The sequence below is a fragment of the Oncorhynchus tshawytscha genome, linkage group LG14, assembly GCF_018296145.1.
Source record: "Oncorhynchus tshawytscha isolate Ot180627B linkage group LG14, Otsh_v2.0, whole genome shotgun sequence".
NCBI lineage: Eukaryota > Metazoa > Chordata > Actinopteri > Salmoniformes > Salmonidae > Oncorhynchus > Oncorhynchus tshawytscha.
The window spans coordinates 1,051,874-1,068,628 of NC_056442.1; the positions used below are offsets into that span (position 1 = coordinate 1,051,874).

At 46.0% G+C, this 16,755-nt stretch overlaps 1 protein-coding gene across 2 annotated transcripts in view; it reads left to right on the forward strand.

Moving 5' to 3' along the window:
- Positions 1 to 16,755, forward strand: part of LOC112253657 (lysine-specific demethylase 6A) — a 44,762-nt gene that overhangs the window by 23,016 nt on the left and 4,991 nt on the right. The window contains exons 8-27 of one of the 2 annotated variants that reach the window (XM_042296705.1): positions 1,268 to 1,302; positions 1,890 to 1,983; positions 2,110 to 2,335; positions 2,675 to 2,894; positions 3,752 to 3,886; positions 5,533 to 5,664; positions 5,851 to 5,928; positions 6,013 to 6,120; positions 6,314 to 6,682; positions 6,890 to 7,674; positions 7,877 to 8,006; positions 8,188 to 8,293; positions 9,031 to 9,236; positions 11,387 to 11,448; positions 11,539 to 11,613; positions 11,717 to 11,865; positions 12,378 to 12,492; positions 13,009 to 13,196; positions 13,395 to 13,536; positions 15,116 to 15,242. In XM_042296705.1, coding sequence (XP_042152639.1) covers positions 1,268 to 1,302; positions 1,890 to 1,983; positions 2,110 to 2,335; positions 2,675 to 2,894; positions 3,752 to 3,886; positions 5,533 to 5,664; positions 5,851 to 5,928; positions 6,013 to 6,120; positions 6,314 to 6,682; positions 6,890 to 7,674; positions 7,877 to 8,006; positions 8,188 to 8,293; positions 9,031 to 9,236; positions 11,387 to 11,448; positions 11,539 to 11,613; positions 11,717 to 11,865; positions 12,378 to 12,492; positions 13,009 to 13,196; positions 13,395 to 13,536; positions 15,116 to 15,242 — 3,482 coding nt within the window. The remainder of the gene's footprint in view (positions 1 to 1,267; positions 1,303 to 1,889; positions 1,984 to 2,109; positions 2,336 to 2,674; positions 2,895 to 3,751; positions 3,887 to 5,532; positions 5,665 to 5,850; positions 5,929 to 6,012; positions 6,121 to 6,313; positions 6,683 to 6,889; positions 7,675 to 7,876; positions 8,007 to 8,187; positions 8,294 to 9,030; positions 9,237 to 11,386; positions 11,449 to 11,538; positions 11,614 to 11,716; positions 11,866 to 12,377; positions 12,493 to 13,008; positions 13,197 to 13,394; positions 13,537 to 15,115; positions 15,243 to 16,755) is intronic. The other variant, XM_042296706.1, reaches the window with a different exon arrangement.

A 16,755-nucleotide genomic window follows, 5' to 3' on the forward strand; every position in this document is an offset into this window, starting at 1 on the left:
GATTGAATATAAACATCGTTTGACGTGTTTCTATGAACTTTGCGGATACTATTTGGATTTTTTTGTCTGCCTGTTGTGACTGCGTTTGAGCCTGTGGATTACTGAAGAAAATGCGCAAACAAAACGGAGGTTTTCGGCTATGAAAGGGACTTTATCGAACAAAAGGAATATTTATTGAATAAATGAATGTCTTGTGAGTGCCACCATATGAAGATCATCAAAGGTAAGGGATTAATTTTATCTCTATTTCTGACTTGTGTAACTCTTCTACTTGGCTGGTTACTGTTTGTAATGATTTGTCTGCTGGGTTATGTTCTCAAATAATCGTAAGGTATGCTTTCGCCGTAAAGCATTGTTTAAATCTGACTGGTTGGATTCACAAGAAGTTAATCTTTAAACCAATGTAAAATAGTTATACCTTTTTTCTGATTTTTTTTTTATTAGTATTTCTGTATTTGAATTTGGCGCTCTGCAATCTCACTGGATGTTGGCGAGGTGCACATACCCTAGAGAGGTTAACAGCCTTGTTCAGGGGCGGAACGACAGATTTTTTACCTTGTCGGCTCGGGGGTTCGGTCTTGCAACCTTTCGGTTCCTAGTCCAACGCTCTAACCACTAGGCTACCTGTTGCCATGTGATGTGTAGGCCAGTGACAACGCATCTCAATTTAATCTATTTTAAATTTGGGCTGTAATGCAACACAATGTGGAAAAAGTCAAGGGGTGTGAATACTTTCAGAATGCACTGTAGCTAACCCAACAACTGTAACAATCTATTTGATCAGAGTGAAAGGAGGTGGCGTGGTAGGGTTTATCTAGCATACCGAAAACATTACACTGCAAGATATTATTTCATTCGGCTTTCTCCCCCTCTACTGGCTCCTATCGCCTGGAACCTGTTACCTAGGAGACCCCTATACCCGTCCCGCTGGAGTGTTTCCAATCAGGCACAGGGACAAACACACATCCTCCCTCTCTTTCTCTCTCTCTCTCACACGTGTCCTTTCTATCTCTGTTACACACATCCTCTCTCGGTCTTTCTCGCACATCAAGGGCAGTCTCACCTCTGTGTATCAGTCTGGTTGGGCTCATTCACTCTGCTCAGACACACAGTACTGCTCTACAGACAAGTCAACCTGCTGCCACCGGAGGAGACTAGCAGCTCATCTGTTCAACACAGTGGATTAACTGCAATCATTTCTGTTTTACTGGAATTTTTCTCCAAAGTAGCCAACCATTTGTATTTTTTTTGTCTTTCTCTTCCTCAGTTCAGTTCCACATTGCCCATTTGTATGAGATTCAGGTAAGCCTTGTCCTTTTCCTCTTATCTCATTGAATTGTTTCTACTGTAGCTACGTGCTTCCCTTTTCAATAAGTATTCAACAAGGCTGTTCAAGAATAAGTTACTTACCCTAAAATATTAACTATACAACTATTTTATGCTAGCTAGCGTTTTATCAGCTAGGCTAATTGATCCGAGAGAGCCTTGTGTTGTGATCAAATGACCACGCATCATAGAAAATGGATGGGTTTCCCTCTCGGCCAGTTCCGTGTGGTTGCCATGGTAACAGGAGTCCCTATCTCGTATGCCCGTGTGATTCGTCTTTCACACTGCTTTGGCTTAAGCAGCAGCTCTTAATAATCGGACCATGTTGGCTGACTGACTGCAGTAGCACCACAGGAGTGCAGAGCTGTGGGTCTGTCAGTTCTGCTGTGTCAGTAGGACGTTGCTGCAGCAGAGTCATTACATCCAGCAGTCTGTTGGGAGTAAAATGTCTCGGTGCAGGCTAGGGACACTGCTTAATCTGTCAAATATGGCACGTTATTCTCACCCTCCCTTTTTCCCCTCTCGTTCTCCTTCCCTCGCTCTCATTCTCCCGTTTTCTGCAGAAGAGATACCGGGCTGCCAAGGAGGCGTACGAGACCCTTCTGCAGACGGAGAATCTCCCAGCACAGGTGAAGGCCACTACCCTGCAGCAGCTAGGTAAGACCACACACAGCTGATGAAAGAAAGACTGGGTCTGGCACTGAATAAATGGATGGATGAGATGATGGCTAGTGATGGGAAGGTTGACCTATTGTTCTGTGTTCTCCCCTCCCCCTCTACTAGGCTGGATGCACCACACGGTGGAGCAGCTAGGAGACCGAGCCAACAAGGACAGCTATGCCATCCAGTGTCTGCAGAAATCACTGGAAGCAGACCCCAACTCGGGACAGTCTTGGTACTTCCTGGGCAGGTGCTACTCCAGTATTGGCAAGGTCCAGGATGCGTTCATCTCCTACAGGCAGTCCATAGACAAATCAGAAGCCAGTGCAGACACTTGGTGTTCAATAGGGTACGCATTAGACCGTACTACTTCTCTCTCGATCCATCTTTGTTTTGCTCTGCTATCACACTCCCACTCACCATCCCATATCTCTTCCTCTGTCATTCTGTCTGTCTCACCCTTTCCACTCCACTCTCTCTTTAACCCTTTCCACCCCTTACTACTGTGTCCTCTACTCTTTTTATGTATTTAACCCTCTACCACTCACCGGTCTGTCCTCTCTACCCCTCTTTTTCTATATTTAACCTCTCCACCCCTCTTTCTCCGCCTCTTTTTCAATATTCAACCCTCTCCCCATCCCTTTTTCTCCCTCTCCCCCTCTCCTCAATCATTTCCTCTCTTCATTAGTGTTCTGTACCAGCAACAGAATCAGCCCATGGATGCTCTGCAGGCGTACATCTGTGCAGTGCAGCTGGACCACGGCCACGCGGCTGCCTGGATGGACCTGGGCACGCTCTACGAGTCCTGCAGCCAGCCGCATGACGCCATCAAGTGCTACATCAACGCCATGCGCAGCAAGGCCTGCTCCAACGCCACTGCGCTCACACAACGCATCAAATGCCTGCAGGTGAGGAGAGGGGGAGAGACTCGGGAGGGAGGTGTTCAGTCCCAAATCAACCCCTAGCTCCCTACCGCTTAGATGCTTAGGGGAGGGGATACTCCTGAGTTCACTGACCACTGGTTGGGTGCTTCTTCTTTTTTTCACCTGTTGGAGATCTGAAAGAATTTGGACAGGTGTCAGCAAAGTGGGAATTTAATCTAGCCCTCTTGTTGACTAGGTTGAGTTATCACCATGTTTGCTCCCACCCTTTCAGAACTAAAATGGGTGTTCATTGGCTAAGAGTTGATTGGACTGGGTGGGAGAGGTCTGAAGACCCACTTTGAATCCCACTGCTGGAGAGACCTATGATCTGAGCTGCTGGGCTACTCAAACTTGACTATTCTGAACTACAGATTGTGGAAACTATTTTCTGAATACCAGAAGGCAAATCTGTGTGTGTTCACAGTGGAACCTGGCTCCTCCAGTCCCATACCCCATGTATCTTGTCCATTTTGATGTAAAAACATTACCCCGCATTCATCTGTATGTATGAATGAGGGAACATTCTCCAGTCACCAGTAATTTGAGCATAATTCCCTGGCATTAAGACAACGTGATGGTTTGTTTTAATGATTATGTGTTGTGTAAATTCATTCAAAGTGCACATATGACCCCCAACATGACTTCCCTGTTTGGTTGACCACTCTACTAAAGACCATAACAGGCAAACATATTCAATCCTCAGTAACAGATGGGGCCACTGATAGGCCAAGCTAGTAGCTAACCGGCTACATGAGAGCGACCGTAACAAGACAATAACATTTTGATCGCAAGATCATTTTAAGTCATTAAAATGTTGTTTTCACACGTTTTCCATTCCATAGGCTCAGTTGAGTAACCCCCAGGTCACTAGTCTACAGAGTAAAAGTAAAATGCTTCCTCTTATTGATGAGGCCTGGAGTCTACCAATCCCAGCAGAGCTAACCTCCAGGCAGGGTGGCCTGAACACTGCACCGCAGGTGAGACCAGATAGACCACTCCCCCCACACCCCCACACACAACCCTCTGCACACACCACCCCCACCGCCAACGGGCAACACATCACCTGGAGCTTCTCCATGAGTCTTCCTGTGGAGTAACCGATGCCCTAGAGCAGTCATAAGAACCAATTTAACCAAGTTATGCTCACAATCTGGAAAAGTTACAGTGACTGGAAAAACCCCTGGTAACAGTCATTCATATAGCTGTACCTGGTGTGGTTTTTAGGTGCAGCTTGTTAAGGCAGTGATCTAGTCATAGTGGCTTGAGATATGACATGCAAATGTTATGACTGCTTAGGGCTTTTGTTATGACTGACAGGATCAAGGGAGGTGTTGCCCATCCCAATCCCCTCCTCCCTTCCCCAATCTCCCTGACACAGCCACAGGCCAACCTCACTACCCACTGTCTACCAGTATCTGTTATCATGGCTTCACAGCTCAAAGAACCAATTTGGTTAAATTAAATTGGTTTAATTGAATTTCTCCATTCAAAAATAAAACATTTTAATTGTGACATCCAGTGTATTTACACAATATAAAAATACATATTTAAAAAAAAAAAAAAAAAAAAATACAAAAAAAAAAAAAAACCCTCTATTCTCCACTGAGACGATTGTTGAATAGCGGCAAGACGTCAGTTGATTGTCGTTGTGATTGGTGAGGTTGTGTCTCAGTAGAATAGTTCCAGGGTGATATTCTACCTATCATTCATCCTGAGGTCATCAGGTGCCTTGCTGCCTCTGAAACCTAGCGGCGCCCCCTAGTGTTGCAGTACCATTCATTCACTTTCATTATAGACAACATTAGTTCCTGTGTGTGTGTGTGTTTGTTGAGTATAATTCCCAGCATCAGACTATACAAACTGAAGCCGTCTTCAGATGTTTGTTTTGGGGAGGAGACGGGAGAGGGTTGTTTTCTTTCACTTGTATTCATAAATAAAACAGGTTGACATGGTTTCAGGTGTTCTGATTATGACCACAACCCATGTTTTCAACAAATCCATTTTCATGTCGAATGGAGGATGACAATTCACACCTGGAGCTGTCTTTTTGAACATTTTGATGATTTAGTTTTAAGAGCTGCAACTGCCAAGGGCATAGCGTTGTGGTATGAGCAGGCAAAGCCTTTGTTTGGTCAAGCAACTTTGTTGGCGATGAGACTCTGTCAACGTGAAAGGGTTGACAGTTTGTGATGAGAAATTCCACTCTACCGGTCGTCTTCAGGATATCATTGCAGATTGTTTGTAAAAAATAAAAATGCAGGGAAGAAATATGTATGCATTTTGAAGTCCCAACATCACCCTCCTGCTTTTGTTCTCCCTCTCTAACTGCCTATCCCTTTATTCTGTCACTTCCTCTCCATCCTTCATGTTGCGTTCTGCTCCTTGCTACCTGCCCTTTCATTTTCCCTGCGACCCAATTCTCTTGCTCTCCTTTTATCCCTCCATCTCTGCCTGTGATCTACCCCTTCCTGGCCCTTTCTCTCTTCTCCTGCATCCCTCCTGTCTTTTTGTGCACCTTACCTCACTACTTTACCTTCTATCATGTTTTCAACACCCTTCACTGCCCTCCCTTGCAAACCCTTCACTCTCCCTCCTCCTCCTCCCCTTCCCTCCCTCGCTGTAGGCGTGTAAGCCCCAGCACAGCTCGGAGGGAGGGGGATCGGGCCAGACTCTGCCCCCACACGTGGGCCCTATGGGCCAGGGGGAGGACCAGTCCAGCCCTGCCAAGAGGAGGAGGGCCTCCAGCCCAGCCAAGGTATATTAGACTATATTCAGATGGAGGTCTGATGTGTTTTTGTAGAACATACATGATTGTCTATCAGGTAGCATAGGAAATCGTGTGAGCAGTATGTTACAATACCACTTGCATCCATTTAAATATTTTAGGTTGGCTGAAGATGAGGAATCTCTCACCCCTAACTCTCAAACACTCCTTTTGCAGAGCCAGCCAGATTCTTGGGCTAGTAACTTGGCACAGCAGCCAGTCCCCAACTGGTACCTGTCACCACAGAAACTGCAGGTAAACACACCCTGCCCCTCACCTGCGTCCCCCTGCTGATTCCGTCTCTACACATACTAATCTGTACGTCCTCGGTGCTCCCAGCTCCTGGACCAGTTGAGGAGTAACCGGGCCAGTCTGAAGCCCCTACAGCTGCAGATGCTGGAGCAGCTGGAGGCACAACTCAACCTAATGCAGCAGCACCAGCAGCAGGTACACACACACACACACACACACACACACACACACACTTATTACCCCCAGATGTTTACCTGATGGCCTGCAAGCAGTATACTGTATGTCCCTTCTAATTATTCTAATGTAGAGTAATATATTGACTAATTCATGTTAATCCACTGAAAGTGCTGTTGTTAATTAGACTAAACCCTGATGTTGTGTTCTACAGATGAGACAGAATGCATCTGGACAGCTGCGTCCCTCCCTCCCCAACGGCCCCTCAGCTACCAACTCTCTTCCCCCTCCTCACTCAAGCCTGCCCCTCTCCCGGCCCCACCTGGCCCCTCAGGGTTCGTTGCGGCCTCCCTGCCCCCCTCGACCACTGGCCAACGGGCCTCTGGCAGGCGGGACACCACACGGACACTCTGACACACTTTCTGTGGGCAATAATAATAATAATAATGATGACCCGGTGGCGGCCACAGGACCCAACGGAGACGTGCCTTACCTGCAGCCCGGCGCACTACTACCTCACACCTGCACAAGCACCCAATCACAGGACACAGCGCGCCGGGCCCTGCACCTAAACTCCACTCAGGTAGGACTCTACCTGTTCACTCTATTCAGGTCTATTTGAAGCTCATAGGCTCTGAGTGAACAGCTATTCTTTTCTGTGCTAGTTCTTGCTTAGTTATCTCAGATGTTCCTTAGTGAGGAGAGAACCAGACCTACTAAATGTTCTTTAGCTATAGTCCTTATTCTGATCTAACAGTGGGGTTCCCTCCCTGCTCCCCTTTCTCTACAGGGGCTTCAGAAGGGTTCCGCTCCACATTGGGCGGGTCCTAATGGTGATGGGTCTCTTTCCTCCTCTGGGGGGTCAACCCACCCCCTCTCGCATCCACAGACGCCCCACAATCAGGTTGGACATTCCTCTGCCCCGTTGCCACGGCAACAGGCTCTCAACCACCTCCCGTCCCCCCCTTCTCCCTCTCACTCTGCTACCTCAGGTGGAGCACCCGGCACCCCTGCTACCAAAGAGAGCACGCCCCTCGGCAACGGCCCCGCAGCCACGGCAACAAAAGGGCCTGGGGAGACGACGACGGCCAATAGCACTGCCGCGGCGGAACGCTTATCCAATCACGTACAGTCGGCGGCGGGAGACGGCGGGACAAGCAACCGGTCCCCTCACCACAGCTCAGACAATCCTAAGGGGGGCGACCCCACCACCTCCGCCCCCCACAACAAGATCAACAACATCCACCCGGCCGTCTCCTCGACCGCTTCCTCCCCCATCTCTGCAATGTCCACCGCAACCCCCTCGCCCAAATCCACCGAGCCCGGCCAGACGACGGGCCCGCACAGCCTCAACAGCCCCTCCACCACCACCGCAGCATTATCATCAGCTGGCCCCGCCACTGTCGTCAATGGCAATGGCAAGGGGGGCATCTCCGAGGACTCCCAGAGCCCGTTGAAGGCGGACCCCCCCGCAACGTGTCGCAGACCCACGCCACCCCATGCCCGCACCCCCCCGTCATCCTCTTCCTCCGTGTCCATCTACCCCTCCTCCACTGACGTGCTCAAGGCCTGCAGGTTAGACTGGGGGGGGCCCTGTACCTGTTTTTCTTGGGCTGTAGGGAGTTTGATTGTCTCCCTCTTTTGGGAAGATGTAGTATTGCATTTGTTGGTAGAGGGAACTGTCAGAGCAGAGATTATACTGTAAAACCAAGAGGCTAATATAGTTTGTACCTTGTTCTCTATTTGTCTCTCCTTTCCCTGTTTTTCTCTCTTTCAGAAACCTGGGGAAGAACGGTTTGTCTAGCAGCAGTATACTGCTGGATAAGTGTCCCCCTCCTCGCCTGCCCCCTCCTCCCTCCCCAGTCCTGCCCAAGGACAAACTCAACCCCCCCACACCAAGCATCTATGTGAGTATGGAAGAAAAACTTCTCGTCATAGTATAATAATGAAAGGGGAATGTTTTAGTCAATCTTACAAATGTATATACACTCAACATTCAAAAGGTGGTGTTTTGAAGACTGGTATATTTTCAATTGAAATAATATTTAATGTCCTTTAAAAAAAAATTGTTGTGTATTTGATCCCCAGCTGGAGAATAAGAGGGATGCCTTCTTCCCTCCGCTGCACCAGTTCTGCACAAACCCCTCCAACCCTGTCACTGTCATCAGAGGGCTGGCCGGGGCGCTCAAACTGGGTGAGTCTACCATTTCTACTGCCACCTGCTGGTTAGGACTGTCGTTACAATACCCGGTTTTGCCTTTTCTCATTTGGGCAAAAGTCCTTCCACCACCCTCTCTCCAAAGTGACCTTGAAACTGATAAGTGGTGGAGGAGATATTCATTTGTTAGTAGGTGAACGGATGAGTCCTCCCCTCCTCAATAGCCAGCTTTCATCAATTGCTGCTCCCAAGTGGCGCAGCGGTCTAAGTCACTGCATCTCTGTGCTAGAGGTGTCACTACAGACCCTGGGTCGATTCCAGGCTGATCACGACCGGCCGTGATTGGGAGTCCCGTAGGGCCCAGCGGGTTAGGTTTTGGCCGGGGTAGGCAGTCGTTGTAAATAGGAATTTGTTCTTAACTGACTTGCCTAGTTAAATAAAATAAATGGTTATGAGTATCCTACCTGATTCCTTCAAAGAGCTTTAAAATCCTCCCTCTCTTTGCCGCCTCTCCTCAATTACCTTTTGACCTTTTTCGAAAGGAGGCGAGAGAGGACGCAGGAGTTGAACCAATTCAATTGAGAAATGCCCCATGAAGGAGTCCTTGGTGCCAACCATTAACTTGGATGTTGCACTTATGCAAGCCCCAATGCAGCTTGAGCATTAGCAGGTTTCCAGGCCCTTTATTTGAATGAGTGCCTGCTTCTACCCCTTGTTCACTCTTTCTCTCGCTCTCTTTTTCATCATCTCCTGCCTCTTTCCCCCTCTCTCAGACCTGGGTCTGTTCTCTACTAAGACCCTAGTGGAGGCTAACCCAGACCATCTGGTTGAGTGTCGTACCCAGCTGTCTCAGCCCGCTGACGAGAACTGGGACCTGAGTGGTACCAAGAAGATGTGGCGCTGCGAGAGCGGCCGAGGTCACACCACCATCGCCAAATATGCCCAGTACCAGGCTGCCTCCTTCCAGGAGTCACTACGGGTTAGTAGAGGGAGATGCATGCATAACATAACATAACATAGCATGCATGCATAACATAACATGCATACACCCAGGGTTTCCGTTAGGAATATGTGGCGCTGGAGAACGTGAATAGAAAGATTTAAATTTACCGGATGCGTATTCCAGTAAGGCATCCACCCACGGTGCTCAGAATGACAGAAATCACATGTCTGTAATCATTCAAAATACTTTACCAGAGAGCATGACTTGGCCACAGAGGGATCGAGAATCATTAGTTATTTTGACAAACATATCTGATTGTTTCAAATCACAAGCTTCTAGGCCTATGCGGGAAGCCCGTAATGTGGGCAACGCGCATGGCAATGAGCCTCTGAGTTGTGGCTGTCAGTAGAAAAACATCTCAAATATGAAGATAATGTGTGTTGAGTATAATTTTAAATGTTTAGACAAGAAGAAGGGGAGGGGTGTGTGGCGAAGGTAGAGGCGAGTCGCTCTCCAGAATGACTCGGCTGTTTCCTGCCAAATCTTACGCATTCATGGTTTCATTGTGAATATTTTTCTTTTTTTAATCAATTCCCCATTACATACAGTACCAGTCAAGTTTAGCAACACCTACTTATTCAAGGGTTTTTAATTTTCCAGTTTTTGACATTGTAGAATAATAGTGAAGACATCAACACTATGAAATAACACACATGGAATCATGTAGTAACCAAAAAAGTGTGAAACTAATTAAAATATATTTGAGATTCTTCTAAGTAACAATCCTTTGCCTTGATGACAGCTGTGCACAGTCTTGGTATTCTCTGCAATGATATGCCATCACAAAGTAGTAAATGTACCGTTAATCCCTGTCATTTGGTAACATTGTTTTATGGTATTGCGTGTATTAGGGCTGGACGATATCCTGATAACAATACATGTCACGATATAGCACATTTTCTGTAAATTCAATTTAGAAATAGTTTTTTTGGGACTCATCCTTTGACTCTCTCTGTACTGTTTCACATGATTCTTGCGTAGGGGGTAAGAGGTTAGTGGTGTTTGAGCCTGTTGTCGGGACCGTCCTGCTGCATATTTTGCGTTGGATGGTTTTCTGGTCGGTGTCAGACTTTTCATACCCAAACCACGTCCATGCGACCAACGTTGACCCTCTTAGGTACGAGCTCCCTGTCTCTGCTCTGTGTCACATTCACTCTCTTCCATATTTGTTTGTGTTGCAAATTTGCCGTAAAGAGTGATTTGCAACAAAACGAAATAAACGATAGAGCACAATATGAAACGATAGACATTCTTCTATTGTCAAACGATATATATCGTCATATAGCCCAGCCCTAGCTTGTATTAATGAGTCATTTACCATTCTCAAGAGTGGGAACGTTGTTTGCAGAGTTCACAGCCTGCTACACTTGTAAGAAATTAGTTTTGGTTTATTTCCTAACCAATTACGATATTTGTAAATGTTTTTAATTCGGTTTTGTTTGGAGTCCTCCATGTGAGCATGTCTGGTTTCTCAGTCCTGATAATGTTGAAGGAGTGCGTGCCTGAGGATGCATAGACACACCTGTCCTGCTGCCGTTTTTTTACATCCACTGTGAATGATAATATATTAAAACTATACTGTAGTTCCTTGCAGTAAGCGATTTTGATCAATCTTTCCGACAATCTCCCCTTTTGATAATCACCAATCGGTGTGAAAGAGCAATGGACATTATAGGCCTACTGCTGTATTGGTCTATAGGATCTGAGTTCCATGCAGTCATTTCTTTAGCTACCAATGGATCACAGGGTATAATTTTGGGGATCAAAAGATTTGTATCATTTTGATTAACCACGTGACAGTGGTTTTGAGAAACAACTTTATTATTGAAATGAAAATAAACATTCAGGTTTCAACATTTTTAAGTATGTTTTCAAAATACATACTGCCTCCAGCTCACATTGTAAAGTGGTGGGTGGTGTGCTGATAGCTTTGTTGGCTTGCACTTTCATAGTGAATGGGAGGCGTGCCTCAATTACCAGTTGAAAAATAAAAATAGTAGCTCTTTTTGATCATGTACCAAAACTGTTAGGATGCGATTTCATTTAGAAATGTAGAAACCCTGACACACACAGACCTGTTTCCCAATGCTCTGTGTCTTTTTGAATGGGATCCTCTTTACTCTCAGGAGGAGAATGAGAAGAAGGCATTGAAGGAGCCCTCAGACGCTGAGCCAGCATCAGCAGAGAGGTGAGCAACACACACCTGTCAGGATTTCTCACTGATAGATTCACAACCTTTCAACCTTTTCTAATCATCATTTCTTCCTGCTGTGTTCAGTGTGGCACGTAAAAGGAGGGGTCCCCTAAAGCACATCAAATTTGGGACCAACATCGACGTGTCAGATGAAAGAAAGTACGTGCTTGTGTGGTCAGACATGGCATTGGTCACACTTTGCAAAATTCTGCTCAACCCCATTGCTTCCTCTGAACACACCCCCTTTCTCCTCGTCCCCCAGGTGGAAGCTACAGCTGCAGGAGCTGAGTAAGCTGCCTGCGTTCGCCAGGGTGGTGTCTGCTGGCAATCTGCTCAGCCACGTAGGACACACCATCCTGGGCATGAACACTGTCCAGCTCTACATGAAGGTCCCCGGCAGCAGGATACCAGGTAGATGCACACACACTGTACATATTAGGCAAGGGCACGGTACAGCGATACAATTTTATAGGACAAGCTGTTGCAGTTTCTAGTGCTTTTTTATATTGATACTTATGAGTTACAAAGACAGACTGTTAAAGATGCACTATGCAGAAATCCCTCTACCATTTCCTGGTTGAAATTCTAATAGTTTGCCTAATTCACTTTGTGCCAAGACAAGCAAGTACGGTGTAGAGCATCATTAAACCACTGTGAAATATATATATTCCATAACCAAGAATATTGTATTTTCAGCTTGTTTTAAAACTGGTGTACAAAACTGAAAGTAAGAGGCAAAAACGAAGTGAAGAATGGGAAGCATGGAAATTTCTCACAGATCTAGCGCGTTCTAGACTTGCTTTCAATGAGAATGACAGATCTATAAATAACATTTCTATGTGGTTTTATTTTGGGGGGGGGGGTCGACAAAAAAATGACGACATACAGTTCTAACTCGGTCTTGCTTTGTCTCTGTGGTCCAGGTCATCAGGAACACAATAACTTCTGCTCTGTTAACATCAACATCGGCCCTGGGGACTGTGAGTGGTTTGCTGTGCCAGAACCCTACTGGGGAGTGATGAGCAACTTCTGTGAAAAGTAAGGACCTAACAACCATAGAGGCTAGTGATAATACATTATAAAATAGTGATGTCAGTGAATGAGAAATGGGGGGTGGGGGGTCTGCGAGAACAGCAGTAAAAAGAAAAAGAACCACATCAGATGGGGTGTCAAGGTGAGGGTCGGTTTCTTTTGTGGCTCGCTTTGAACACGAAGAGCAAACTGTCTGAATGAAAAAGGAGTGATTCAGGGAGATATTGAGTGAAAGGAAGAAAAGGAGCTGAATTGAATCCAGGAATGAGGGCATTAATGAAACAAGGGAGATCTAACTAACCCATGTCTTCTCTCTGGCCTTCCACAACAAAACTATTCTGATTTTAAATACAGACAAAGGAATGGCCCAGAAGACAGAAAAGACTGAAATTAGATGGTCTTTAATACGAGTCCTAATTCCACATCTCTTACAGAAATGAGAAAAGACTGAAAATAAATACCCCCCTCGCTCTTTTCCTCGCCCTTTTCCTCCCCCTCGCCCTTTTCCTCGCTCTCCATCAGAAACAACATCAACTTCCTGATGGGTTCGTGGTGGCCCAACCTGGAGGACCTGTACGAGGCAGATGTGCCTGTCTACCGGTTCATCCAGCGGCCGGGGGACCTGGTGTGGCTCAACACGGGCACCGTCCACTGGGTCCAGGCCATCGGCTGGTGCAACAACATCGCCTGGAACGTAGGACCCCTCAGTGGTAAGCCTCCGATGCAGCTTTTGTTTGCTCCTTCGGTTACTGTAAAAACACGTACTTTTAAAAAAAAAAATACGTATTTATACGTATACAATTTAATACATGGATATTATCTTTTAAAGTGATAGTTGACTCCAGGATCAGTTTGTCAGCGGTTTCTAGACCTGTAAAGTGTTTTAACTAATTTCACAACATCCACAGCCCACCAGTACAAGCTGGCCGTGGAGCGTTACGAGTGGAACAAGCTCCAGAGCGTCAAGTCCCATGTACCCATGGTGCACCTCTCCTGGAACATGGCCCGCAACATCAAGGTGTCCGACCACAAGCTCTTCCAGATGATCAAGTACGTCACCATCTTTTACAGTGTAGTTTCACCCTGTGAGCATCTCTCCTGCCACATGTTACAACTGTGTGTGTCCAGTCTGTCATGAGGGGTGGAGAGTGACACAGGGATGTAAACTAGTCTCCTCTCAGTGAAATACGCCAAAATAGGTGACCTACGTGATTCGTGTAGATCTGATGAGAGGGGGCGGTGCTTTGGCTCACAACTGGCTGTAAGCGAACGAGTGATGTGTGTTAGGCGCAATACTGGCTGTATCCAAGGCTCAGCCAATCATTCACATAACGGAATGCAGCGCAGCACACGACTGAAGAGAGAAGAGACGATCAATTTGCTAGTTAGAGAATCAGCGCGCGCTCTGGAAAGACAGCAGTAGGGTGCAAAGGCAGTTTGCCAGTTACAGTAGCGCATCCCTGAACCATAACGAAGAGGTAGGTGAGAGGTTTGACCACGGAGACAGGGTGAGAAGGTGAGGAAGCGTACTTCATGAGCTGCAAACGAAAAACAACTGGCATTTGGAAAGTTTGAGGTGAGGGAGAAAGTGGGGTGGATCAAGAATTGTAAGCATTATTAAATATCTTGCTGTGGTAGCTGGATCGAATTCACCGTTAGCTAGCCAGAAAAATGTTGAGCAACATTAGCCAACTTAACTGATCAAATAATTGAATTTGTTTTTTTGAAAATTTGCTGCCTAATGAAGTCCGATAACTAGCTAGATGCGCTAACGTTAGTAATCTAACCAATTCGCTATATTATTAACTGGTATATGACTCCTTGCAGTGGATAAAAAGAGGTATGCCAGGTGTACGCTCTGCTTGAAAGAGATCAATTATGTCAACAAAGGGTATCATGCTCTGCTGGTACATTGTAGAACAATGTCCACAGGCAGAAAGTGTACAATGTAATAACGTGCAGTGTAGCCCAAAGATGATGCTTTTGTTGTTTTGTATTTGACAGTAAAACTTTAGTGTGAGTGAGGGGGGAATAATACATTTTTTACTCGGTGAACGTCATTTATGTACAAATGTTGCCTTGTGCACTTGATCGTCTACTAGACTGGCCACTATATTAGAGCAAAAATAGAATGCCTGTTTGTTTCATTCTATTTCTACATTGGTTTTTTTCCCACGTGCAATATGTGGATGTGTGTGGTCACAAGCGTTCTATTATAAAGGCTGTCATGGCTAACTGCAATATTAGTGCATTGTTTTTTTCCCCCTCAGGACTTCGAGTGTCATTTGCAGTAAAGTCTAGGCAACAAATAATATTGGATTGCTTTCCTTACATTTTTTTGCTGTGAGTTAGGTTCACATTAAACACTTTATTTTACACACAGAGACTGATTGTTATTTTGTTGTTTAATTAGTTAACCTGCATTTCCCCCTTGCAAGGATTGTTTTGCATGTCTCAGTGCAACAACAAAAAGTGTAACCTTTTTGTGCCCTCAGCAGTTTGCATCCCTGAAAAGAAGGCTTCAGATTGGATGATGACGTGCATATTGATGACGTGGCTGCTGGAAAACGTAACCTTAAAACATGTAGGTGTCTGGGTTTCTTTTAATGTCATGGTGTGTTTGATGTAGGTACTGCCTGCTGAGGACTCTGAAGCAGTGTCAGTCGGTGAAGGAGGCTCTAGCCGCAGCAGGGAAGGAGACTGTACTGCAGGGCAGGAACAGGGATGAGCCTGCGCACTACTGCACCATCTGTGAGGTATGTCAGCGGCTCCGGCCCATTTCAACCCCTTGTCCCTTACCCAAGCTGCTACCCCACACAGTCATTACATTGTCAGTATTGATAGGTTTGTTTGGAGTAACTGACAGTAATGTTCTGGTTGACAACTGAGATTGATTACAGTCCATGACTATCATGAGTAACTGACAGGATTATGTGTTGACGACTGAGTAAATGACCGTTTTTGACTTCGGTGTGTGTGTGTTGGTTGACTGTTACGTGTGTGTGTGTGTGTGTGTGTGTGTGTGTGTGTGTGTGTTGATTGTATTACAGATAGGAATGGGCATTTTACATGTTTTGACTGTTCGTATTTTTTTTCAGTACTCAAATGGGGGGGAAAAGCACTTATCTATTTGCAAACAGTGAACAACAATGCCTAATATCATAACCATTACAGATAACGAATCCTAATTGCTAAATTGCCTTCTATTTATTCAGTGAATAAAAAAAAAGTGCAATTTAAGATGAGTTTTAACTGTAATATTAACAGGTTATATTATATTGTGGAACACAGTCTTCGAAAAAGTAGTAACCTCAGCAATGTGGCGCTTGCTTGTAGAATGGCATAGCCTTGTTAATTTAGCAGACAACACTCTTCTTTCCCGCGCGCTTATCAAAGTCAAGACACCTACACTACATGACCAAAAGTATGTGGACACCTGCTCATCGGCTATCTCATTCCAAAATCATGGGCATTAATATGGAGTTGCTTCCATTCAGCCACGAGCCTCAGTGAGGTCAGGCGATTGGGCCTGGCTCGCAGTCGGTGTTCTAATTAATCCCAGAGGTGTTCGATTGGGTTGAGGTCAGGGCTTTGTGCAGGCCTATCAAGTTCTTCCACATCGATCTCGATAAACCATTTCTCTATGGACCTCGCTTTGTGCACCGGGGCATTGTCATGTTGAAACAGGAAAGGGCCTTCCCCAAACTGTTGCCACAAAGTTGGAAGCATAGAATCGTCTAGAATGTCACTGTATGCTGTAGCATTATGATTTCCCTTCACTTGAACTAGCCTAGCCCGAACCATGAAAAGCAACCCCAGACCATTATTCCTCCGCCACCCTACTTTACAGTTGGCACTATACATTGGGGCAGGTAGCGTTCTCCTGGCATCCGCCAAACCCAGATTTGTCCGTCAGACTGCCAGATGGTGAAGCGTGATTTATCACTCCAGAGAACGTGTTTCCACTTCTCCAGAGTCGAATGGCGTCTAGCTTTACACCACTCTAGCCGACGCTTGGCATTGCGCATGGTCATCTTAGGCTTGTGTGCATCTCCTCAGCCATGGAAACTCATTTCATGAAGCTCCAGATGAGCACAATAACTGTTAACGTAGCTTCCAGAGGCCATTTGGAAGTTGGTAGTGAGTGTTGCAATCGGCAACAGACAATTTTTACTAGCTTCAGCACACAGCGGTCCCGTTCTGAGCTTGTGTCCTACCACTTCGCAGCGGAGCCGTTGTTGCTCCAAAATGTTTTCACTTCACAATAAC